The sequence below is a fragment of the Apodemus sylvaticus genome, chromosome 6 (assembly GCF_947179515.1).
Source record: "Apodemus sylvaticus chromosome 6, mApoSyl1.1, whole genome shotgun sequence".
Classification (NCBI taxonomy): domain Eukaryota; kingdom Metazoa; phylum Chordata; class Mammalia; order Rodentia; family Muridae; genus Apodemus; species Apodemus sylvaticus.
Genome location: NC_067477.1, coordinates 139,428,813 through 139,453,591, shown reverse-complemented (window position 1 = coordinate 139,453,591; position 24,779 = coordinate 139,428,813). Strand labels below are relative to the sequence as shown.

The 24,779-nt window shown below is 34.7% G+C and overlaps 1 protein-coding gene across 27 annotated transcripts in view; it reads left to right on the top strand.

Annotated features, from left to right (window-relative positions):
• Positions 1 to 24,779, top strand: part of Nrxn1 (neurexin 1) — a 1,158,653-nt gene that overhangs the window by 82,394 nt on the left and 1,051,480 nt on the right. For 9 of the 27 annotated variants that reach the window (XM_052186616.1, XM_052186614.1, XM_052186605.1 and 6 more), the window contains exons 2-3: positions 15,584 to 15,601; positions 19,065 to 19,094. The exons of 8 other annotated variants lie outside the window; for them this stretch is intronic. In XM_052186616.1, the coding sequence (XP_052042576.1) occupies positions 15,584 to 15,601; positions 19,065 to 19,094 (48 nt within the window). Of the gene's footprint in view, positions 1 to 15,583; positions 15,602 to 19,064; positions 19,095 to 19,842; positions 19,855 to 24,779 lie in introns of all 27 variants that reach the window. 10 more of the 27 variants (XM_052186617.1, XM_052186603.1, XM_052186601.1 and 7 more) reach the window with 3 other exon arrangements.

Here is a 24,779-nt window from a genome sequence, read left to right as displayed (position 1 = left end):
ATGGAACTAACAATTGTGACAATGAACATGGCTGACCTACTTAATTCTGCATGGTGGAATTAAGCACAGAACAAGAATAACTATAATCAGTATCCATCTCCTCAGACCCAGAAGGCCTTTGTTGTATTTACCAGAATAGCATCACTGAATGTATCTTTTTTATCTGCCTAAATAAAACTTATGTACATATACATACTATTAATTTTATATCATTTAATTAAGTATATTATATATATATATATATATGTATGTATCATATATTGTATTAACCATTTCAGATAGAGCGTAACTTAGCTATTTAGCTCAAGATGTAAAGAATTCCATTTTAAGTAGCTTTTTTGGCTGTTTTTCATTTCAAATTTAAAAAGCCAAATTGTTAGATGGGTGAAAACCATTTGAAGTGTAACTGTACTAGAGCTTTGGAGTCCATCTGGTCTGCTTCTCATTCTAGTCAGTAAAACACAAAGTGTATTAAAACAGTTCAAAAGCTTTGATTCAAAATTTCATCAAAATAATTAAATTTGACAAAAATTGGTTTTATGTTTCTAAATATACAAGAAAGAATTTAAGTGCCCTGAGGAAATGGTGCTCATGCTTCACAGGTCAAGGAGCATTGTGATTATCAATAATTTTGACTTAGTTACAGTTTAAATATTTTTCTTACAATTTGGAAGACTTATTTCTCACAGATACACTGAAATATGGTTAGGGTCTGTATGACTAACTGATGAGTTGCTGAACATCAGTAATAGAGAGGGAAGAACACAGGACTGGGGATAAGAGAACCTGACTCACTGTGCTAAAATATTTATAAAATAATGAATAAAGCACATTATTTGTACTTTTGTATCTGAGTTGTTTTCTTTTCTTTGTGTGATAATTATTGTGTCAGTTTATTTAATGAGATTACACAAGATTGAGTTAGTGATGAGTGCTTTCTGCATCACCACCTTTATCACCAGCCTTCCTTAAGCAATAACAACCAAGTGAGAAAAGTAAGTGTATATACCCCTTTGTTACCTCTTCAGTTTCTTAATAGCTTGACTGGAACAGATATTAGAATCTTACTTGTTCTCCCTCCAAAGCATTTAACTTCTTTTTTTTAAAGATATATTTATTATTATATCTGAGTACACTGTAGCTGTCTTCAGACACAACAGAAAAGGATGCCAGATCTCATTACGGAGGGTTGTGAGCTACCATGTGGTTGCTGAGATTTGAACTCAGGGCCTTTCAGAAAAGCAGTTAGTGCTCTTAACAGCTGAGTCATCTCTCCAACGCTAACATTTTCCTTCTTAATTCTGTGACACATTAATACAGTTCCTCACGTTGTGGTGACCTTCAACCATTAAATTATTTTTGTTGCTGCTTCATAACTGTAAATTTGCTTATGTTATAAATTGTATTGTAAATTCCTGTACTTTTTGATGGTCTTAGGTGACCCCTGTGAAATGTTCACTTGAATTCCAAAGAGGTTGCAACCCCAAGGTTGAGAACTGCTGATTTAAGAGCATCATTTAGGATGATATATGGTGACAAAGAAAGTTTGCTTGTAAAAAAAAAAAAAACTCACCACCAACCCAAAGTTATTTTTATAAAAGAAATTAAGACAGCAATTAATAAATCAGTTACATATATATAAAGCATATATATGCATATGTGTCTGTATAGATCCCTACTCATATATATGCATGTGAGTATTTTCCCACTTCCAACATATATTTTCAGATTGTAGGTTCCAGAAGCTTTGCTCATAGATAGATAGATAGATAGATAGATAGATAGATAGATAGATAGGGATATTTGTTGTAATCCTTTTGCTCTATACTATTCTTATATTTTCAAATATTCTTACAATTTCAACAATGTTTTTCTCAATTAGTAGAGCCATTATTAATTATTGAATTGTCCTTTTATTAATCAGACTATACACACACACACACAAGCACACACATATCTATGTAAAAGTTCTTGAATGTACGATTTGAATAAGATATCATTAATTATAATATCGTCATAACATGGCCAATATATTTAAATGAGTTTTACCTCAACATACAGTGCCTTATGATTTACTATTATTAAGTAAGTGGTTTTATACTCCTGTGATGACGTACATTGTGGAATACTTAAAACATTTGGCAAATCAACCAAGTAGTAAATATTTTTTTTTAAAAGATACATGGACTCTTTAAATCAACATGGCAGCACATTATAGATTTCTTCTAACTCCATTTTCCTATTCTTTCTGAGCCCCTTCCTGGGTCTTAATGAACTGTATATTTTTCAGGACCTTATACACTCACTAAGATATCTAATTACTTAGAGATATGGTGTGGTATCTTGATTTTTTTCTATTTACTGTAATCTTTTACTGTACACTATATTTATATTTTCAAATATATTTGCAAATTTTAGCATTCTATTTTCCATTAATAAACCCATTTTAAACTATTGGCTATGTCCAAAAAATGTCCATTCTGTGTTATGAGAAACTTAGTAATCAATGAATCATAGTTGCTTGTGTTAAATTTAAGAAAATAGTGACTTTTATACATTTTTCCCTGCACTTTCCTCATGTACTGTTACTCTCAATACTGTATACATTGAACAGAATCGACTTCACTTAAAAGTTTCCATTATCTAAGCATGACGTCCTGCTGCATGCTTTGTTTCCAGTAGCTATCATCAATACAAACACTAGACATGATACAAATGGATTTTTTTTTACTGTAATAATATCAGAAATCAGTTAAGGTAATTAAGTTGATCTAGTAAGACTTAGTTATTATTATTTTATGATCAGGTAAGCTTTGCTTGATTTATAAGATGTAAATTTGCATTGAAATGGTATACTGACTTTGGGTTTCACCATATATTTACTTCTTTGAACTAAAACAAATATTTGATACTATTGTATCATCTCAAGCCATTCTAATCATGAAACAGAGCTTCAAGAATCCTTACATACTCAAGGTCATAGATATTTTTCATTTCCATTCTGACATTTCTTCTTCTATTTTTACTGTACAACAATGGAAATTTGATGTTATTATCTTATAAAATAGGCATGTTTTGATTACTAGTGATGAACATTTAGTAAAAATAAATCTGTAATTCCTGAACTTGGCAGATCTATCTAAACTTAATTTTGTATCTCTCTCTGTCTCTGTCTCTCTGTGTCTCTCTGTCTCTCTGTCTCTGTCTCTCTGTCTCTCTCCCTCCCCCCTCTCTCTTCCTCCCTCCCTCTCTCTCTTTCGCTCTTTCTCTCTCTCTCTCTCTCTCTCTCTCTATCTATCTATCTCATGTGGTATATGTATGTGTATGTATGTGTGTGTATGTGTGCTGTGTATCTGGGAAATGTACACATGTATGAAGGTACACCTGCCTATTTTGCTTATTGTGGAAACCAGAAGTTGATGCTGAGTGTTTTACTTTATCAATCTGCTTCTGCTCTCTACTCCCTTTTGGACACAGAGTCTCACACTAAACCTGGAGCCCACCAGCTGAAAACTCTGGCTGATCTGCAGGCCCTGGGATCTATGTGATTCCACAGCTGAAACTATGCTAGGGTTTTACAGGGTTGTTAGGAATCTGAACTCAGTTACTCATGCATGTGTAACAAGCACTTTACTGACCAAGCCTATTTTATTTAGTCTTATGTGACACTGTTTAGTCCATCATTTTATATAGTTTTCTATTTTGCACAAATACACTAACTACATCCAATCTAAATTGATATTTTCTTTTAGAATATTATTATGAATGTAAGTCATATCCCTGAATTAACAGAAATAACAAAGAATACATACAATTTGCTAACATTAGATAGTACCAAAGACCTTTTATAGCCCTTTTAACTTGCTTCTGTATTTCAATAGAATTCTCCCAGTTGGCAGAAGTACAATCTGAGTTGTTCATCTGCAATGATCATACCTGGTTGTCAATTGTGTTCAGTGTGGCTGCAGCACCTGCTATCAATTATTGGTGTTATTTAATTCTAACTGAAATGTTATTATTGACACATCTTTTACAACTTCTGTGTTGAATAATGTTAGTGGGATGCTAGCTACATTTGCCATTGTAGTATCACACATGTATTATCTCACCTTTTGGAAGAATGAATCAGGACAATGAGAAGGATTTTATTTCCATCCTTAGCTACAAATACATAACAAGACCAGGTTTCAAAGAATCAAAGGATTGGCATAATTCTGCTGAAGAAAAATTGACTTAATCTCTATTTTTATTTACACAAACATTAACAATGGAATTAGATATGTGAAGACACCAATATCTTATTTATTGTCTGTAATAAATAGTATAACTATTTTCTGTAGGTTTAAAGAAATAGATGTGTTACCAGTCATAATATACATGTATTTATCATGGTTTTCTTAATCTATTTTGTTAGGTTTTATAAGAGAAAAAAATTAAATAAAAAAGCAAAGTGCAAGTTTGCTCATGAAGTGCAGGATAGTTAGGTGCATATCTTTGGACCTACAGGGCAGTGTAATGACATGAGAGTATGCTAATGTTTGTAAGTATGCTTTTGTTGCTCGTGTTTTTTTGTTAAGTTTTGTTTGGTTTTGGTTTTTTAAGGTTGATGTTGAAAACTTTTGAAGCTAGGAAGTAGAAAGAATATTTTTCCTTGAAGTCATTATTATATAATAGTCTTGCCAAGCATTTAAAAGAAACATTTAATGAGTTGTATAGTAAAAATATAATAGTTTAAATTTTAATCTTCAAAGTTGTGTCCAAAGTATGCACTTTCTTTTTCTGATAATCACAGTCTCATTTATACATTAAGAAATAAGCATCTATTTCTTACTGTTTTCTTAGAGTTTTCTATTGTGTTACTCACACAATGAATAAATGTACTCTGAGCTATAGAGTAAACACATTAAGATATCTTATATGATCACAAATTAGTTCTTCATTTATACTCATGCATGCTGCTTAAAAGAAGCCTAACATTTCAGGAAAACATTTAAATGAGGAAGCTAGGTCAACAAATGAATAGGTAGAAACTCCATTGCTCAAGCCTATGGTGTTCTTCTACACACAGACTAGCACCAAAGTCAATTAATTACTAGAGGTTACTTCTCAACCGCATTTATGACTTTTCCAGTGCTGTCAAATTGGTTATATTCTGAATTAGCTATTTTCCTTTAATCTGTTTTGTAAAATATTAAAATAAAAACTTGAATGATGAATATACTTAGTTTCTATTGCTTCCTCATTGCTGATTCATATACTGAAAATATAACTTTCCTGTATAGCTTCTAGATTTATTGTACACAAAAATATAAAGAGCTATTTTATCAGATGCATTTCTAACTAAAGTGAAAGACAAGTGGGCCTCAGCAGGCTAATCTAGACGGGATGAAATCAAATATTTGCTGTTGAATGAATATATCCTTTTATATAATGTTATTATTATTATTATTATTATTATTATTATTATTATTATTATATCTTTTTTACAGTCCAGTCCATATCACCCTCTGATCTACCACCCTCTAACTGTCCCTTATCCCATTCCTCCTCTCCCATCTACAAGAGTATGCTCCCACCCACACTCACCCCCAGCCCACCAAACCTCCCTATTCCCTCCAGCTTCAAGTCTATCTAAGGTTAGATGCATCTTCTCTTACTGTGGCAAGACCAGGCTGTATATGTGTCAGGGGCCTCAGATCAGCTAGTGTATGCTGCCTGGTTGGTGGCTCAGTGTCTGAGAGCTCTCAGGGGCTCCAGGTTAGTAGAGACTGATGGGCTTCCTATGGGTTGCCCTTCTCTTCAGCTACTTCCAGCTTTTCCCTAATTCAACCCTAGGGGGCCCTGGCTTCTGTCCATTGTTTGGATGTAAGCATCTGCCTCTGTCTCAGTCAGCTGCTTGTTGGGGCTCTCAGAGAATAGCCATGCTAGGCTCCTATTTATAAGCACACCACAGCATCAGTAATAGTGTCAGGTCTTGGAGATTCACCTTGAAATGGATCCCTATTTGGACTGGGTACTGAACCTCCTTTCCTTCTGCCTCTTCTCCATTTTTGTCCCTGCAGGTTTTTTATACAGGAACAGTTCTGGATTAGAGATTTTGACTGTGGAATAGCAACACCATCCCTCCATTTCATGCCCTTTCTTTCTACTGGATGTGGGGTTACAAGTTCTGTCTCCCTACTGTTGGGCATTTTATATAAGGTTGCTCCCTTTGAATCCTGAGTCTCTCACTTTCCAGATCTCTGGTACATCCTAGAGGGTTCCCCCACCTCCTACTATACCCAAGGTTGCCTGTTTCCACTCTTTCTGCTGGCCCTCAGGGCTTCAGTTTTGTTCCCCCCAATACCTGATCACTTGGACCCTTCAGCTTGTTAACTTTAAGTTCTGTGGATTGCATCCTGGGTGTTATGCACTTTTGTTTGCTATTATTCACTTATTAGTGAGTATGTACCATGCATATCATTTTGGGTCTGAGTTACCTCATTCAGGATATTTTCTAGTTCCATTTGCATGCAAAATTTATGATGTCCTCGTTCTTAAGAGCTGAGTAGTATTCCATTGTGTAGATGAACCACATTTTATGAATCCATTCTTCCATTGTAGGACATCTGTGTTGTTTCCAGCTTCTGGGTATCACAAATAAGGCTGCTATGAGCATAGTGAAACACATACCCCTGTGGTATAGTAGAGCATATTTTGAGTATATGCACAAGAGTGGTATAGCTGGATGTTCAGCTATTTCCAATTTTCTAAGGAACCTAAAGATTGATTTCCAGACTGGTTGCACCAGTTTGGAATCCCACAAGCAATGGAGGAGTGATTCTTTCTCCACATCCTCACTAATATGCACTGTCACCTGAATTTTTGATCTCAGCCATTCTGATTAGTATAAGGTAGAATCTCATGTTCGTTTTGGTTTGCATCTCCCTGATGACTAAGGACTTTGAACATCTTTTTAAGTACTTCTCAACCATTCAAAATCCCTCTGTTGTGAATCTTCTGTTTAGTTCAAAACCCCTCTTTTGATTGGGTTGTTTGGTTTTTTGGAGATTAGCTACTCCAGTTCTTTATATATTTTGGATATTTGCCCTCTATTGAATATGGGTTAGTGAAGATTTTTTTCTCCCAATCTGTAGGTTGCTGATTTGTCCTAGTGACTTACAGAAGCATTTCAGTTTCATGATATCCCATTTATAAATTCTTGATCTTACAACCTGAGCCACTAGAGTTCTGTTTAGGAAATTTCCTCCTATGACAATGAGTTGGAAGCTCCTTTCCACTTTCCATTCTATTAGATTTAGTATCTGGTTTTATGTGGAGGTCCTTGATCCACTTGGACTTGAGCTTTGTGCAAGATGACAAATATGGGTCTATTTTCATTTTTCTACATACATATTGCCAGTTAAACTATGACCATTTATCATGCTACTATACCCAGCAAAACTACTTTCAGTCAACATAGATGGAGAAACCAAATAATCCAGTACAAAACCAAATTTAAACAATACCTATCTACCACTATAGGCCTACAGAGGATTCTAGAAGGAAAATGCCTACACAAGGAGGGAAACTAGACCAAAGAAAAAGCAATACATTATTAATCTTATAACAAAGCCAAAAGGAGAAAAGTACATACGAATAATGCCAACTACAACAACAAACATAACATGAACTAACAATCATCTGTCTTTAATATTTCTCAATATCAGTGGACAAAATTCCCCAATAAAAAGGCATAAGCTGACAGTATATGCAAACAGGAGCCAGCATTTTGCTGCATACCAGAAAAAAAAGAAAAAGAAAAAGAAAAGGAAACACATACACACACACCAGTAACAAAGACAGATAGAACCTTAGAGTAAAAGGCAGGAAAAAAGTCTTCTAAGCAAATGGTCCCAAGGAACAACCTGGAGTTGCCTTCTTTTTTTTTCTTTATTGATATATTTTTTATTTACATTTCAAATGATTTCCCCTTTCCTGGGTCCCTACTCCCCGCAAGTCCCATAAGCCCTCTTCCTTCCCCCTGTTCCTCCATCTACCCCTTCCCACTTCCCTGTTCTGGTATTCCCCTATACTGTTGCACTGAGTCTTTCCAGAACCAGGGGCCACTCCTCCATTCTTTTTGGACCTCATTTAATATGTGGATTATGTCTTGGGTATTCAAAGTTTCTAGGCTAATATCCACTTATCAGTGAGTGTATACCATGATTGATCTTTTGAGACTGGGTTACCTCACTTAGTATGATGTTTTCCAGCTCCATCCATTTGTCTAAGAATTTCATGAATTCATTGTTTCTAATGGCTGAATAGTACTCCATTGTGTAAATATACCACATTTTTTATATCCATTCTTCCGTTGAGGGATACCTGGGTTCTTTCCAGCTTCTGGCTAACTTAATATATACAATAAAATAGACTTTTAACCAAAAATTACTATAATGTTTTTCAAAGGATGCAAGGTAATTTTGGCTGTAAAAATAATTGCTAGGCTTCCTTTAATTTTTAGAGACAGTAAAAATTTGTATACAATTCTACTCTTCATTTTAAGCAGTTGGAATGCTCATGCATAAATACAATTAGGAACCTCAACCTCACCATTTTTGATGTTAAAGCAAAGATTTTTCTAGATGTGCTAATAGTGTAAGAACAATGGTAAACTATTTTTCAATATTTTCTTCAACTTTATATAATCAACAAAATTTTTCAATTAATAAGGAACGTTTTAATCTACAATGTTCATGCTACTTTCAACTTGATAAGTGCAGTTCAGTCTCCATAGATTCTTCCTGTTCCTTAAGCTCTCTGCATGACTTGGGTGTGTCACTCAGGCATAGAGGACTCACTAGTAAGATAACATGACAAAGATGTTAGTGATGCTGCATGAAAATGGTGATGAATATTCTGCTCTTAGTTAATTGGTTTTATTCTCCTTTTTGTAGACTATATGGACCACATTCCTTAAGAACTTCTGAACATTCATTTACTGACAGTTTACAAAAATGTACAGTGTTTCTCATTGTTTTCCACTTTCATTGGAAAGGTTGATTTAAAGAAAAAGTGAACATTGTAGTTTACCTTGATTTCAGTTATTATGTTGAGAATATCAGAGCTACACTTTCTGGAAAACTGCCAGTTTACAAATATTACATCTGTCCCTTTGAGGCTGTTGGTATTGCATTGATGTTTACCTGAAACAGGTGACTGCATATGTTTAAACATTTTGTTGTCACAGTGCAAATGATTTTCATTTCTGGAGCATGGAGGAGCTCTTCACACCTGTTTTCTTCCTGGCTAAATACTCTATACTGAAAAGATCATTAAAGAGTTGTTGTTTTATTAGCAATATTTTAGACTAGGCTGAGAGTTTCTGGGAAATTTTAAATTGGATCTACTGACTTTAACAAGAAAAACTAAATTTATACATGTTTCAGTGTTTTCTCCCAAATTTTAACATTAAATATAAATGCCAGTACTTGCAAATGCACACATACAAAGTATCATGAACCATAAAAACTTCTGAGCAGTTTAAAAAAACCCTTTCATTATTCAGTGTATTTTGTTTTTAAAATATTTAACAAATATGTCCAATTGTTATTGAATTTAAAATAACAACTTGAAATATTTCTTACTTCAAAATAAATTCTGGTGTTTTCTACGTAAAAATATCTAATTTGTATGTCAGGAATATTATATAAACACCTTTATTTTTATGGATTATATGCAAATTTAATTTGTTGAGCACTAAAATTAGATTTCTTTCTATAATATGGTTTAGTCATGTTTTATGCAAACTCCTCTGAATTTCATTCCAAATTTTTTTTCTTTTTCTTAGAAAAATTTAACATGTGCTTTGGACTGTTCTAAGAACCCAAGTATAGAAAAGTAGTCAAAAGTATTTTAAGGTTTTTCTGGTAGTGATTTATAAATAACAGCAAAACCCTGTCCATCTTTGACATGGTTAATGTTTCCTTTAGAAAAGGGTCAGCCTCCTTTCATGGAAATTGATGACATAGAAATATGTCAACAATGCAAAGGTTAAGGTAGATTGTAGAGCATTCTATATTACAAACACACAGGCCAGAACACTGCTATTGATCTGTTTGGAGAGAAAGCTACACTGAGTGCTGACATGCCAGGTATAATCAGAACAAAGAGCAGACGCATTCAAACTTATCTCCCACTCTTGTCCCAGAGCTTTCTTTAGACTTTCTAAATATTCCTATTTCAGACTCTCAGAAAGGTAGACCTTGCTCATCTGATGTAGCTTTCTTTGGACCATTTTATCATGGTGGCACAGCTCAGGCAGGGAAACTCTTAGGAAACACTATTCAATGTTACCTGTCCATCCCATATGTAAATCACTTATTAATCAATAAGTAATCACAGCATGGTTGAATGGCTTGACCATATGCATCACAGACTGTGGTCATAAACATTCCATGTAATGTCTCATTCCTAAATTCAACTCCTGAGATGAATGTGCAAGTACTAAGCTGGAAATCACTCTCTACTCAAAACTAAAATAATAAAAATCATTTAAAAATACTTGTGATGGCCTCTTATGTGAACAATTCAGCTTGTAAATAAATAAATAATAAATAAATAAATAAATAAATAAATAAATCAGCTTGTAATGTAGGAGTTGTTGAATATGTTTTATAGTAGGTTGAAAAATCATTGAGAAGTTCCTACAGCTACTTCAACAGCATCAGTACCAGAACAGGATAAGTGCTCCCCTGTGCCTTCTGCTGCCCTTGTCTTCACCCTCTTACTACTCTTTGTGAGACTCAACTCTGAGATAGATCATTTCGCATTGACTACCCAGGTCTCTTTAATTTCTAAAATGTCTTAGAAATGCTGGGCTGGTCTTTCTCCAGCTGTACTTGATTTAGACATAGCTCTCCTTTTACTCCTGAGCAGTGACGGAGTTGGCACTCATGACCCAGGATCAGGACTCAGAACAGGCTGGTGAGAAAAACTTGGCGTCTTATTTGTGTGATTTTGTAACAGGAGCTGAGGCCATCTGCTTAAAAAAGAATGTTTTGTAATTTGCCCAAATCTTACCCAGAGCTTTTTATTTCCTATTGTAAGTATCCAGGATGTTTACGCTTCACTTTCTGTTTGAGCCCCCTCTTGCTCTGCCCGGTGTATTTCTCCTCTTCTGGCTGAGCACTGCATAAATCCATGGTCTCCGTGATTCCTGCCTTTCTTAGTCATTGAAGCATCCTCAGACTATTGAGTTTTTCTAAAGGCTTTCACCGCCCACACAAAAGGAAATTAAAGCAAGCTCTATCCTGTGCCACCATGGGAACCAGACTCTTTCATCCTGGTATTCAGTCCCTGCAGTAAGGGTAAAGTCTTAAGCAATGTGAGGAACTAGAAAATGAGAGGATAGATGTTCCAGATTCATTGACTGGACCAAAGAGTAGAAGTTTGTTCCTGTTGCTTGCTATCAACAGCCCCAGAATTGCACAGTGTGATAAGTTTCCTTAATCTTGCCAGGTGCATGGAGGAGAAGGGGAGTTAAGGTACATGAAGGCAGCCAAATACAAGCAACTGAAAGAAAAGGAGGGAAAACTAAGTGCAGAAGAGAATATGCCTGGGTCGTTCCTAGTAGCTGTGCTGGCCAAACCTTAAGGTCTCCAGCGGCACACAAAGCAACCACTGTGGTACATTTAGATTAGAATGCTCACAGTATTCAGCAAATTGATTGATTATTCCATAAATTGTGATTTGTGGCATTTTATCCCAAGCTCTGTTTGCTCTGAAAGATTCAGTTTCTGATTGGGGGGGGGCGAGGAGGGGGCATACTTAAAGAAAAACATTAATTTTCTTATTATTTTCCTTTTTCTAGATGTATAGGTTTAGTATTAAAGGCAAAAATTGTAACTGGAGATTTTTTAGGCCAAAAGTCAGGGCTCCAGCAAGGCTAAATAGCTTTGGCTTCAAAATCTCTATCAGCATGCCAATTATAGGCTAGTAATGGTGAAAACAAAGGAAAGAGGAAGCTATGAAGGTATCTAGTGTCCTCAGTTCCATTTTAGCAATGCCAACTTGAATTTTAAGTTGACTAGAAGGCAAGTAATATGCATAATTAAGCAATCTTTGTCAATGTATGGTCCTATTAAGGTCCATGATTGCCTCTTTCAAGGTGTTTCTATAAACTGTTAGCCATTACCATCACCCGTGGAGAGCCTCTAGTTCCTGCACAGTGACTACTTTAGTAGTGTCACTTTCATAGAGAATTTCCATGCTTGGATTGTTGGAAGGAAGAGAAATGGGGTGCGTTCAGGATAGAGAGTGGGAAGGGGTATCTGTCCTAGACATTCCTAGACATGGCTCTTCTTGAAGCCCCAGGTGACTAGGTTTAAGACGGTGACTCATCTATGCAACTTCAGCTTGAAGAAGGATGACATGTATTAAGTAGGAGACTCATGTAGAAATGTGACCTGGCACAAAATCAAGGAGACCCGCACCAAATGAAGACTTCGTGATGCCAGATGCTCATCATTCACTTTTTCTTTGTAGCCCAACCTTGGTCTCAAAATCACAGTGAAGACAGCTCAGGTCTTGAAACCACAGTGAAGCAGCTTCTTTGTGCTATTGTCATGGGCTATTTTTCTGTCCATGCATTCTTACAAACTAGGAGGAAAAGAACAAAATGCTGCCAATGGCTACACTTCAGTACTAACTCAAAGCTACACAGGACAGTATTCTCCTGGCTCCCTTCATGCCAGCACAGAGATACCATTCCTAGCATGAAATATCTGATTCCCATTTGTGTGAGAAAGGCATGAAATTAAAGGAATGGAAAGGATTTTTTTTTCAGGTTTCAATTTCTAACTTTTATACAGTTAGGTAGTACAAAAGCAGGATTTCCATAAATGACAGAGCAATGAATGTAGAGTTGATGCTGTAAGACCTGCCCATGCACTAGTACGATTAGATCTGCAAAAGTAAGGATCCAGGCTTTTACATGTAAGAGATATGTCCTCTTTGACAAGGCTTACAGCTGAGGCCAGCTGGGTCACATTTTACTTCTCATTAAACTGAAAGTCAACTGTTATCTTTATACACTGCAGAATGCCAAAACTCATTTCTCCCTGTTGCTGCTAAAAATGCTGAGAGCATTTGTTTACCTAACAGTATACACACACACTGAAGTTGGAAAGAAAAAACAAAATTTTCTTCATGTAAGAACAGGCTGGGCTAGAGAAAAAGAAAACGCTTTGGAATGGATTGATAGGTTACAGCTGAGGGCACATTATGAAATAAAGCACAGGCTAGCCTCAGATCAATGAATTTGAACTGATCATAGAAGAAAATGGGCACCAGAGTATAGTGCAGAATGGAAGGAAGGACAAGGTCGCATTTTGCTTTCCTTTTCTTCTTTTCTTTCTTTCTTTTTTGTTTGTTTAGTGTGTGTGTGTTTCAGTGTTATTAAATGTGAAAATTATAGAAATTTAAGGCAAGTCTTATTCAAGCCATCTTTCTTCTGCATGTTTCACATGAAGTAAATATAGCCCCTTATATTTTGATCTAATAGTTTAGCTCTTTGAAAAATCAAATTTTCTTAACATACACAGGTCAGGACATTGCACATTGGTCCTGACTTGAATTTTCATACCAGAGGGCCCTCAGTTAGACATATTCTCTGAGTAAGAATGGAGAAAACCTAAATGTCAGGACATGGTCCACAGAATGACCTTTGAGCCCTTTCCTCTCCCAACAGAAAAAGAGAACTGCCGGTTGTGGATGGAGCCAATGATCTTAACCTAAGTCACTGCTGTGTTCTTCGTTTCCCTACTGCAATTCAATAATATCAGTGGAATTGATTCTCCTCAGAATTTAAGGGTTTCTTTTACTTTATGAAGCTATTGAGTAATAACTTAAAAGTGATTAAAGTAGGAAACAAATTTACAAAGGCACTAGTGTAAACACCCTAAACATTATAGTTATTATTTATGTATTTCTAAAATACAGCAGTAAAATAACATTTAAATATTTGTGCTTATGTCATATCAGAATTCCTATCTCTAAGTAATGAATTCAGTCTATTTATATAATAAATTGAAAACTGAAACATTTAAAAAACAAATATTTGAATTTTTTTAAAAAAATGTTTCTTTCAAAATAAACTTTAGCAAACTAAATATTGCCACAACATATTGTATCCCCACTAATCAGCTAATGGGTGTCTTTTAGTATTAAAAAGAGTTGATATACTTGTCTATTTTAGGTTCTATGTATATAATTCAAAGAAATCATAATTTTAAATTTATTGATCACTTCACCCACTAGAAAAGTATCGCATATACTTATCCTCAGATTATTATGGGTATGCTGCTTTATTTTCTTAACTACTTTTTTCAAATGGCCCATGCCAGTTAATTAGACAGATATAAAGATAATAGCTAGTTAATTAGACAGATATAAAGATGAGACTAGAATTTCAGCCACTCTAACTTAAGCACTAAGATGTTTTGATAACCATTAAAACCTGGATTCTGAGTTCGAGGCCAGCTGGTGAGTTCCAGGACAGCCAGGGCTACACAGAGAAACCCTATCTTGAAAAAAAAACAAAAAAAAAAAAACAAACAAAAAGCCTGGATTCTTCCCTGGCTTCCTGAGACTGCCATCGCTTCAACTTCAGTCCCATGTGTCAAACTGGTTTTTATTGCTGAATAAGTATTAATCAGTTTAAATTGTGTATATTTAAATGGGTTACATATTAGATATATTCAAAAGTTGTGTGTGTTTATGTATATATGTACACATATAAAACATATTTTAAAACATAAAGTATATGAATATCAAATAGGAATGTGCAAATGCAAAACCTCGTTAGATATTAGCCTTAGCTTAACGACATTTCCAGTCATGTTCCATAAAGAACTATTCTGTGACAAAGTCACAATGAGCCTGGTTGATACACTTCTTCTGCAATGGCCACTTTTTCTATTCACCATATTTTAATAACATCTCAATAAATTATAGCATACTAGCAAGCAATCCAAAAATATTGTAGATATTAGTTGCTTACACCCATTGTATTATTCTAGGGAATATCCTAAAAGCACTCAAATGCAAGGGACAATGCATAACACATTTGACAGACTAGAGTAACTTTGGGTGAAATTTCACAGCTATTTTCAAGTTTTTGTTTTATTTTGTTATTTTTAAACAGAAATCCAGATCAATATATAGAGATAAAACCTTTTAGAACTACTAAAAAGTAGAAATGAAAAGCTTTTTAAGATTGTCTGGAAAGACTTTGCTAGAAACCTGAAGTCACAATACAGCTTGCTTTACATGGAGCACTGAAAGACTCATTAACTAACAATCCTTTGTTCAGGACCAGACTGCTATTGTGATTTTGTCTCACATCTGTAAAGGCCACCAATGGGAGGGAACCTGCTCCCCTGTGGTTTTGTTTTTTTCCCTTGAATGACAGTGACAGAGCACTTTGCATGATGTGTTTGGTGCCTTGCATGAGGAAGACATGCAAAGGCAAAGTCCAGTCTGCATGCTGCTTAATGAATGTTTTTCCTTTTCTCTCTCCTTCCTTGTCATGTGCTTTCAGAAGACAACAATGTGGAAGGTGGGTGCTTTCTACCTTATTTTCAAATTCCCATTTGCTTTTCATTTCTCAGTATTAATAGAGTTCATCTCGAAAACAGACGGTAAGTTGACCTTTCTGAACATCCATTGGTTTCTAGTTGTGTATGACTTTGCATATTAGAACACATATATGCACTCTCAACACCACTAGTTGCAGGGTAAAATCTCCTTCAATCTTATTTCCAGTGTCTAATGCATTTCACAAGCACATATAAACTTCAGAATATTTAATGCACTGTTCTGTATAGAAAATTTATGCAGAGCTACTTTTTTTTTAAAGAAAGTGTTCTTTTGCAATTTCCAACATAGTACATGATCCATTTTTTTTTATTTTTCTTTCCTTCCTTCTTTGTTTCTTTTCTTTCTTTCCTTTTTTTCCCACTTGGTGGAGCAAACAGGGTTTTTTCTCTGTCAGAAATGTTTACAATTCTGTCATTTAAACCTCCTTCATTTTTCCAAATGATTTGAATTATAAAAAATAACAAACAAAACACTGAGAATATGTAAACAGCACATATTTAAATTGAAATACAAGTCATCACCAGTGGAAATGAAAGCTCACAGCCCTACCATAATAAAATGGGTAAGTAAATTTGTAACATTTAGTACGTGTTAAAACTATGATTACTGATTCAAGGTTTTTTTTAGATAATCTCAGTCATGGAATTATGAGAAAGTAATATATATTTTACTGTTGGTTCCTACTAACATTTTCAACATTTTATTCTTAAAGGACTTGACAGAAATAGCCACAATCTTGGAAACATAAACACACAAAAGTATTAGTTGCTTCAGAATAAACGACAAAGCAAAGAATTTTATCATTCCATGCACATTTTTAAGACTTGTCTTGCTATATAGCTCAGCCTGTAGAGCAGGCCGTCCAGTCTTACAGACACCTGCGTCTCTCTACTTCCAAGTGCAACCACCCCTGTCTATCTCATGTTCTATAATGGCAGCGTTAGCAGTTGCAGGTAATGTGCAAACAGCCATGTATAATGACAAGGCATTTAATGTAATTTAGTTGGCTGCTATAATGTGGAATGCAGTCATTGTCATTCATTACAAACAACTGCGTTTCTACACTTGTAGGATTTCCTGCAAAGGGGAACATGTTCCTATAGAGAACAACAGAGATTATTCCAATTGAGGTGACGAAGAGGTCATTTCTCATGGAAAACAATACTTCATTGTAATATAACTTTGATCAATAGCCTGGTTGGTCAGCCAATTTGCCATTCTTTCATGGACAATAATTCTTACTAAACTTTACTGAATTGAAAAAAATAGACTAAAACTTCTGAAGTAACCATGTAACATTTTCCCCAAATTTTGGCTTTTATATCACTTTTGAATATTTTGTCCCATAATTTTAATTGTGTGAACATCCACTTGTGCCCATTAAATTTGAAATTTGTAAAATTTTTTTCTGTATTTTGAAATCATTTTGTAAAAGATCCTCATTCTTTTCTTCTCTTTGAATCTTTAATGGTATTTAGAATCAACCTAATTAGTATGAATACTTCTTTATAAACAAAGAATAATTTAGGGCAAAGTGTTGATAAGATACTTGGAATATAAGCCCCTAATATATTGTAATGAATGTATTAAATCATGATTTACAATGTGAGTTAAGAATGAAGCCAAGCTCTCTTTAGATGTAGAAATAGAACAGGAGAAATAGGAGTCTTCTGGGGGAGTGGATATTATTATTTTTTTCCTTTTTAGTGCAATGTCAAAGCCACCACAAAATTCTAAGTATAATTTCCAAAACCAAGGTCTCCATAAAAGTTAGCATGTACAGAGTAATATAAACATTCAATTAGGGTAGAAATATATATTAAAAGTGAAATTAAATCAAAAAAATTTAAAACCTGAAAAAAATTAAACAACTTCGTTACCATGTAGAGCATAGAACTAATCATCATATAAAAATAATTTTATTTGCCTTATGATTATTTTTGTTGGAATCACTTTAGAAATACAAAGAAATACCATGTTCCAGAAACATCACACTTCACCTTAATAGTTCCTATATAATGTTGTGATTAATGATGATTTCTAATTGTATCTATCCTATCCAGTTACCAGAATACACTTGAGAGTTTGGAAAAGATCAGGGAAACTGTGCATAATGTTCCTATGCTCAGAGATGCAAACTACTGAAGTATGACTAGCAACTGAAAACTAAATACTTGAAATAAACCCAAGAATAATAGCTTTGTTTCTGAATTGGGACTAAGAAACAAAGGTTCATGCTTTTCAGTAAAAAGTACTGTTTTAGGTGACAAAAGACCATACTAAGAAAACCTGCAGCTGGGCCGTGGTGGCACACGCCTTTAATCCCAGCACTTGGGAGGCAGAGGCAGGAGGATTTCTGAGTCCAAGGCCAGCCTGGTCTACAGAGTGAGTTCCAGGACAGCTAGGGCTACACAGAAAAACCCTGTCTCAAAAACCAAAAACAAAAACAAAAACAAAAACAAAAACAAAAAAGCAAAAAAACAAAAAACAAATCAAACAAAACAAAAGCAAAAACCGACAGAGTTGGGCATGGTGGCACACTTGAGAGGCTGAAACACAAGGATTGTGGCTGAGGGTTGCCTAGGCTACACATTAAGTATATGGTTGAAAAACAATCAAACCAGGAAGGTTATTTGTAGTTTTCTTTAGAAAAATTAATAATTTCACAGAAAAAAATTTGGTGACAATATGTCTACACTGTATAGCTTAGCTATGCAAAGGAACTTGAACACACATCAACATTTAATTAAAATGATAAATAATTTTGATTCATATGAAACAATAACTGAACCAGTCTACATCTGACCAGGAGCTTCTTAAAAAACATTGTGTCTTAAAATCAAATTTTCTAACTGCAATGTCTGATTAACTTGTTTTTTCATTTGAACAAGTTTAATCACTACATGTGTCAGATGAGGGGACATTTCTGCATGGTCATTTCAATGTGACTAAGCTCCCACCCCCATTTAATTTGGAAATGTCTCTTTTTTTATGAGAGGAAAAAGATCAGACCCAGGTCATATTAAAGATATTCCTCGGGTGTTTATAAAATATAATTCCATCACTAAACAATGGCAAGCCCTATGGGACTATGTTCCAAATTATCTTATCAAAGGGCACGAAGGAGATCTACACTGTTTAAAGGACGAGTTGGATTTTAAATCATGATCTCATCTTTTGATTGCTCCGATACTTAGAATACACAGCACAGCATGTGCTTGTGTGTAAATTGTAGTTTTATAACTCTTTGGCCCAAAGCATTCTAACCAAGGGTTGAAAGAATGTTTTTGATTTGCCTCTGAGATACAGACATGTCTCATAGGAAGCAGAATGTCTGACACTGAAGATTCTTGTCACCGTGACAACCCTGCCTTCCCATGCTCCCTTGTTTATTGCTGACTGTGCTCTTGTTTCCCTTCAAGGTCTGGCGCACCTGATGATGGGCGACCAAGGTATGGGCTCTGCTCCTCCTCCACTCTGTTCTCAGTGTTTTCTTGCTCTGTAGCTGCTTTCAAACCATCGCTGCAAAGTATGAGCTGATGCTTGGAAGTGATGTGGCTGCAAATGAAATCCATGGCTTTTTTTTTCCACATTTTTTGGGGGTTTATCTGCTTTTTGTTGGTTGGATGTTGGTTTGCTCCTGTGACACTCGTTTCCCTCCATCCCTTGCACTATAACATCTGCAAATAAATCAGACATAGGAATTGTGACTGAAATCTTCACTTAGAAGAATACAAAGGAAGACTGTGTGCAGTAAAGGAAAGCCAAGAGCAGTCAGGAGCTAATGTCTGAAAACACCAATCTAAGCTGCTACAGCAAGATTCCATTTTTCATCCATGCATGGCAGTTTGGGATTGTGCAGATAACTTTGCCTTTGGTTTCCAGAGTGTTGACTGTAGCATTCCATGCAATTTATACTTTTCTACTTGTGGTCATTGAGATCCTCCTTTTATGTAATCTTTTAACATGAGCATGGGCTTCCAATCCCTTGCATGTACCTGCCTGTAAAACAGGCAGAATTATCAGAATGTATGGATTGCCTTTCTATTTATCTTCAAAAATTGTTTATACTTTCTTGTCTTGTTTAATTTTTAGAGAGCAGTGCGTTTACATATATTCATAATTCTTGTTGTTTTTCTTTTCTTTATTCTCTTTGTCTGGAAATCCTATCTTCATGGACCCATTTCATCAAATACATAGGTAAAAGTAAAGGTACTACATTATTTTGTTTCTTAGTATCATCTGTGTGGATTACAGTGTGCCTAAATTATGCAAATGTATGTAGACCTTTAACACTGGTAATGGGTACTGGGCAGTAGGTATGTGTATTAATGAATATTTATGAATTCAAGAAAGAATCCATCAAAATACTTCTGCTTTCCCTTCCCATTTTTATGTTTTGCTTTTTAGAGTATTTTTTTTATGTCAGTTGCTTTTATAATTAGTATATTTGGATATTAGCTATGAGTTGTGGTGTCAGTTCCTGCAATATCATTTAATGGTAGCTAAATGAAGAGTGTAGTAATCGTAAATATATCTTGCTCAAACATTCAGCTCTGACTGAGCACACCCATCCCAGTCCATTCTTACTGATGCAGGCATCATCACCACACAGCTCCAGGGTTGAGCTGTTCTCATTCTTTCTTTGTTGGCTGCTAGATCCCACAGATGCACATTGACACTATGGTGATTCCAAAAGGCAGTATTTTGAAAGAAACAAACAGATAAAGCAAGCTTGCTCTTCCATTTTGCATACTAACTTTAAGAATGTTAATAGCAGCTACATATTCTGTGTCATTTGGTAAGACAGGCATGAGTATTCTTTGACAATGGGGAATAAATATCAGAAGGAGCACGTCCAATTCGCCATTTAGATCCATCTACGTTTTGTTTAGTATTGTCATTAAAAGGAAGCAAGGGAATGGCATCCCTGGGAAATGTTTAGAATTGGCTTCATTTGTTTAAATTGTGTAATGTTCATATTTTCTTTGTTTTTTAATCATTATTCTTAAAAACAGGAATATGCCGTTTCCAAGAATTATATAAATCTTTGTGATGTACTATATGTTAGCATAGTGACTAAGATGAGAGCTCACAATTCTATCCTCTTGTATTTGTATCATCTATCATGAAACTTGCTTCAGATAGCATCTGAACATAAGCCAAGCATTAAGAAAGAAATAACATTTAAGTTTAAATTTGTAAACTAGGCTTTAAAAGTGAATTTTTGGATTCTACAAATCAGTAGCATATCTGTCTCAGTTTTTCCTTGTTTGCCCATTTCCAATAATACAACTGCATTTTGCTTTGAGTCTGTAGTAACTGTGCCCTTAGTTCTCTCAGAGATCTTGTGAGTCACTGGGGTATTTCCTAAATCCTTTCCCTGAGGCCAACCTCCCAGTCACACACAAATCCAGTGAGTGTGTCCCAACATTCTACACATTATTCTGTGTATGGAGACACATGTAAGAAGTTGTGTTTTGCTTTCCTGTTAGTACAAAATGTTTGTATCTATGTATGCATATACTTGTATGAATGTATAAATATAGATTTTTATATACTCTCATCCATATACTAAGTAACCCTTTTAATAATAATTCTTTGCTAATTATATAACTAAACATATAGAATAGTTATCTTTGTATACAGCTGATATGTACTGGATGTAGTTAATGGTGAATGTCATTCCAGTTTTCCTGTGTCAGTCTCAAATGTTCCTTTTGGTATATGTTACCAATATATATTTTTTTTATTTCATCACTTTTTATCAAATTTTGTATTCCAAATGCAAAGCCACAGAGGAAAACATGTAATTTTTCTATTTCATTTATTTTAAAAAGATCATTCATATTTGATATATATATATATATATATGATGTTAAATCTGGGGTTGTATTTTTGAATATCAGAGTAGTTGCCATTACTATTTTAGACATATAAAGCTGAAAAACATGTTATTTTAATCTCACTGTGAATCAGCTTGTCAAATCTACATTCTGATTAGAAAGTACTTCTGTAACTTTGTGGTTCAGCGTGTCAACATACCATATGAAAAAGTTGGTGCACAGTATGTAACTTAGTCAGAGAGCAGGATGATACATAGCCACTCAGTCATGGAGTGATCCAGGCAGTGCGTCTCTGCCTTTCGTCACTCAGCAGGAAGTCTCTAACATACGGTCTACTAACTTCCCTTTGTAGCTTTCAACATTAGCTAAGTTGATAGTTGTGCATTTAAAAGATCCTAAATCTGGCCTTTGAAAAATAGCTGGTTCACCTTAATAACTCATGTTTCTCAAATCTTTGCATCACTATGTAATTCTGAATTGTTCTCTACTCTACTTTTCCCTGGGGTAGTGAACTAAGAGCCTTTGAAATGAATCTGTTCAAATTAATATTATTTTTTGTGCCAGTATCCTGAAGCAAAATTGAATTTAAAAAAAGTCAATCATTACCATTTTGATTTCTTTGTGTGGATTTTTGTTGTTTACTAAATTCTAAGTGCCCAGTTAGACATGAGAGCATTTCATTTAAGGAAAATAATACAGATGCGAGTGAGAAGAGAGGATTGTTATTTGGAGAAGCTCTTCCTCCTTCTGACTCTTGCTCCAGATGGGAGCACTGGACTCCTTTACTCATGGGCCCTAACCTCATCCGCCCCAATCAGGGTCTGAAACATGAAAGACATTTCACCATCTGGGTATGACAAAAATGGCTAAGGCAAATGAACACACGTTAGGGACTCGAGCTGTGTGATAACAGAATCAAAGTGAATGAAATCAATGCTTTCTCTTCAGTGTCCATCGTACATGGGTATCATTTGGTTATTTTGTTTCAAACTTTATAGTTAATAATTTAAATTTGGCTTATGATTTCTAAATGGACATATACCACATTTAATTAAATATTAAAAATAAATTCAATGTTAATGAATTATAACTTTCTTTTTGAGATCTCATGCAGTACCCAGAGCAAGTCTGACACTGGCTGTATGTGACTTCAGTCTTCAGGGTATTATATACTGTTGTTGATTTTACATTTCTCACTTGAAAATTATCAGTGGCATTATTTTTAACATTACTAAAAATGATAATTTTTTCAATTTTTGCTTAGAATATTAATTTTGCAACTTTCCTAGAAATTTAGTGTTTCCCTCCCCCCATCTATTTCTATATAGGTGTGTGTATGAGTGTGTGTGTGTGTTTATGTGTACACAATTGCACATGTTGCATGTACATATGTGTGTCTTATGTAGCTGTTTAGATCATTTCACCAATTGTTTATTTATTAATTTTTTTATTTGGAGTTTGTTCTACTAGTTTTCTGAAAGAATGAATGACTCTTTAAATAAAGAATAACAGAAATAAAGTACACAAGCAAATCCAGCTGTGATTGCTGGTAAGCAGCTGAGGAGAAGATGCTAATTACTAATACCAGGTACATGTCTATGGTTTTAAGCAAGGTTTGTGTGTCCCTTCAAGCATGTAATTGTAACTATGCATGTATGTGTTCTGTTCCTCTTCATGTCACCTTTACCCCTCTGGAGAGGAAGCTCCAGGAGAAGGCACTTCATGATTTTTGTTGACCATTGGATCTCTAGGCCGTTATTTTTCTTACTGTAAGTTTGCCATTTTCATAACCTCACTATATACAGAATGCCACTTTCAACTAAAAGGAAAATCTGTCAACTTTGTGAGATTTACTTAGACAAAGTAAAAGATAAAATGGATGACAATTTCTTTTTAGGTTATCATAAGATTTTAGAGAATATGTTTGTCTCTCTCTGTATACTTTTGTCTTTAAGCTTTCATCCTAAAGCTATTTCTACTTACCAATGGATCAGTCTGACATCATTTCTGTTAGCTTTAGCAGGGAATCACTAAAGGAAAATGGGGTCAAGATATTATGATATTTCATTCTCATAGTGTTTACACTTAGAAGAAAAGAAATCGGACAACTGATAGTAAATGGGAGACGGAACATTCATTTTTTTAGGGATGAGACCTTTGATAGGTTTTCAAATTTTAATGTCATTTTCTGCAAAGAAAAATAATAAAATTTTCTTTTAAAACATTCTTTTAATGATAAAACATGTATATAACTTCCATGAAATCCAGCTCTTCCATGTCACATAATGTCTCTGTGAGTTTTGCCAGATTTTTCAATTTCCTTAATTTCTATATGCCAAATATTTGGAGTATTAAACTGTTCAAAAAGTCCAAATCGAAGTCTCATAAGTATATTTGGTGGTGTCTTATATAAACATAAATCCTAGCCTATGTGTATGGAGTAATTGTTCTTTAGCATCTATCAAATGAACATTTATTATTTGATTGTTCATGATCCCAGATGATTAGAGACAGCTAAATTTTTATAAGTCAAACTACAAAATGTTTGTTCACATATTTTAAAATGCATTATCCCTGTGATATTGGTGATACTAGGTCTTAATTCAGCATCAATCCTAAACACAATCAAAACTTTTTTTTTCAAAATGAATACCTGGATTCCTTAATGGTTGATAACAGTATTCAATACTGTACTGTTTTAAAACTATCTGTAATATCATACCACAATATTCTACTAAACTCACTCTTAAAATAAATCTGATATTATGAGTATACAGGCAAACCTCTCTGTGTTTTTTTTTTCACTTTGGTTTCTGTGTTAATCCAGTCATAATGATGTAACAAAATACCACAGATTTTCTAAGCAGAAATCCATTTGTTATACTTTCAGAGCTTATACAACTCAATGGCAAAGGTGAGGGTACATGTGTTGTGTGGTAAGAGCTGACGCACTCTAAGACTATGGCGTCTATATACAAACTCCAGAGCACTTTCTTGTGTTCTTACATCCTGAGAGGTGGCAATGGGATCTCTGGAATTTTCTATTAAACAAATCCTCATTTGTGAAGAATTGTCCCTTTTAAAGCAAAAACATCCCTGAATTCTTCCTGCGTACATCACCAATTCTAGTATGTAGTTTTGGGGAAGACACTGGCATTCAAACCTAACCTTTCTATGGTCTTTGTTACTGTCTCTTAAACTCTTCTTCTGCCACAGAGGACTGTGCAGTACTTGGCGTCTGTTCACCAGCATCCTGATGTGCATTTGCTTTTAGAACTTCATTACACTGTG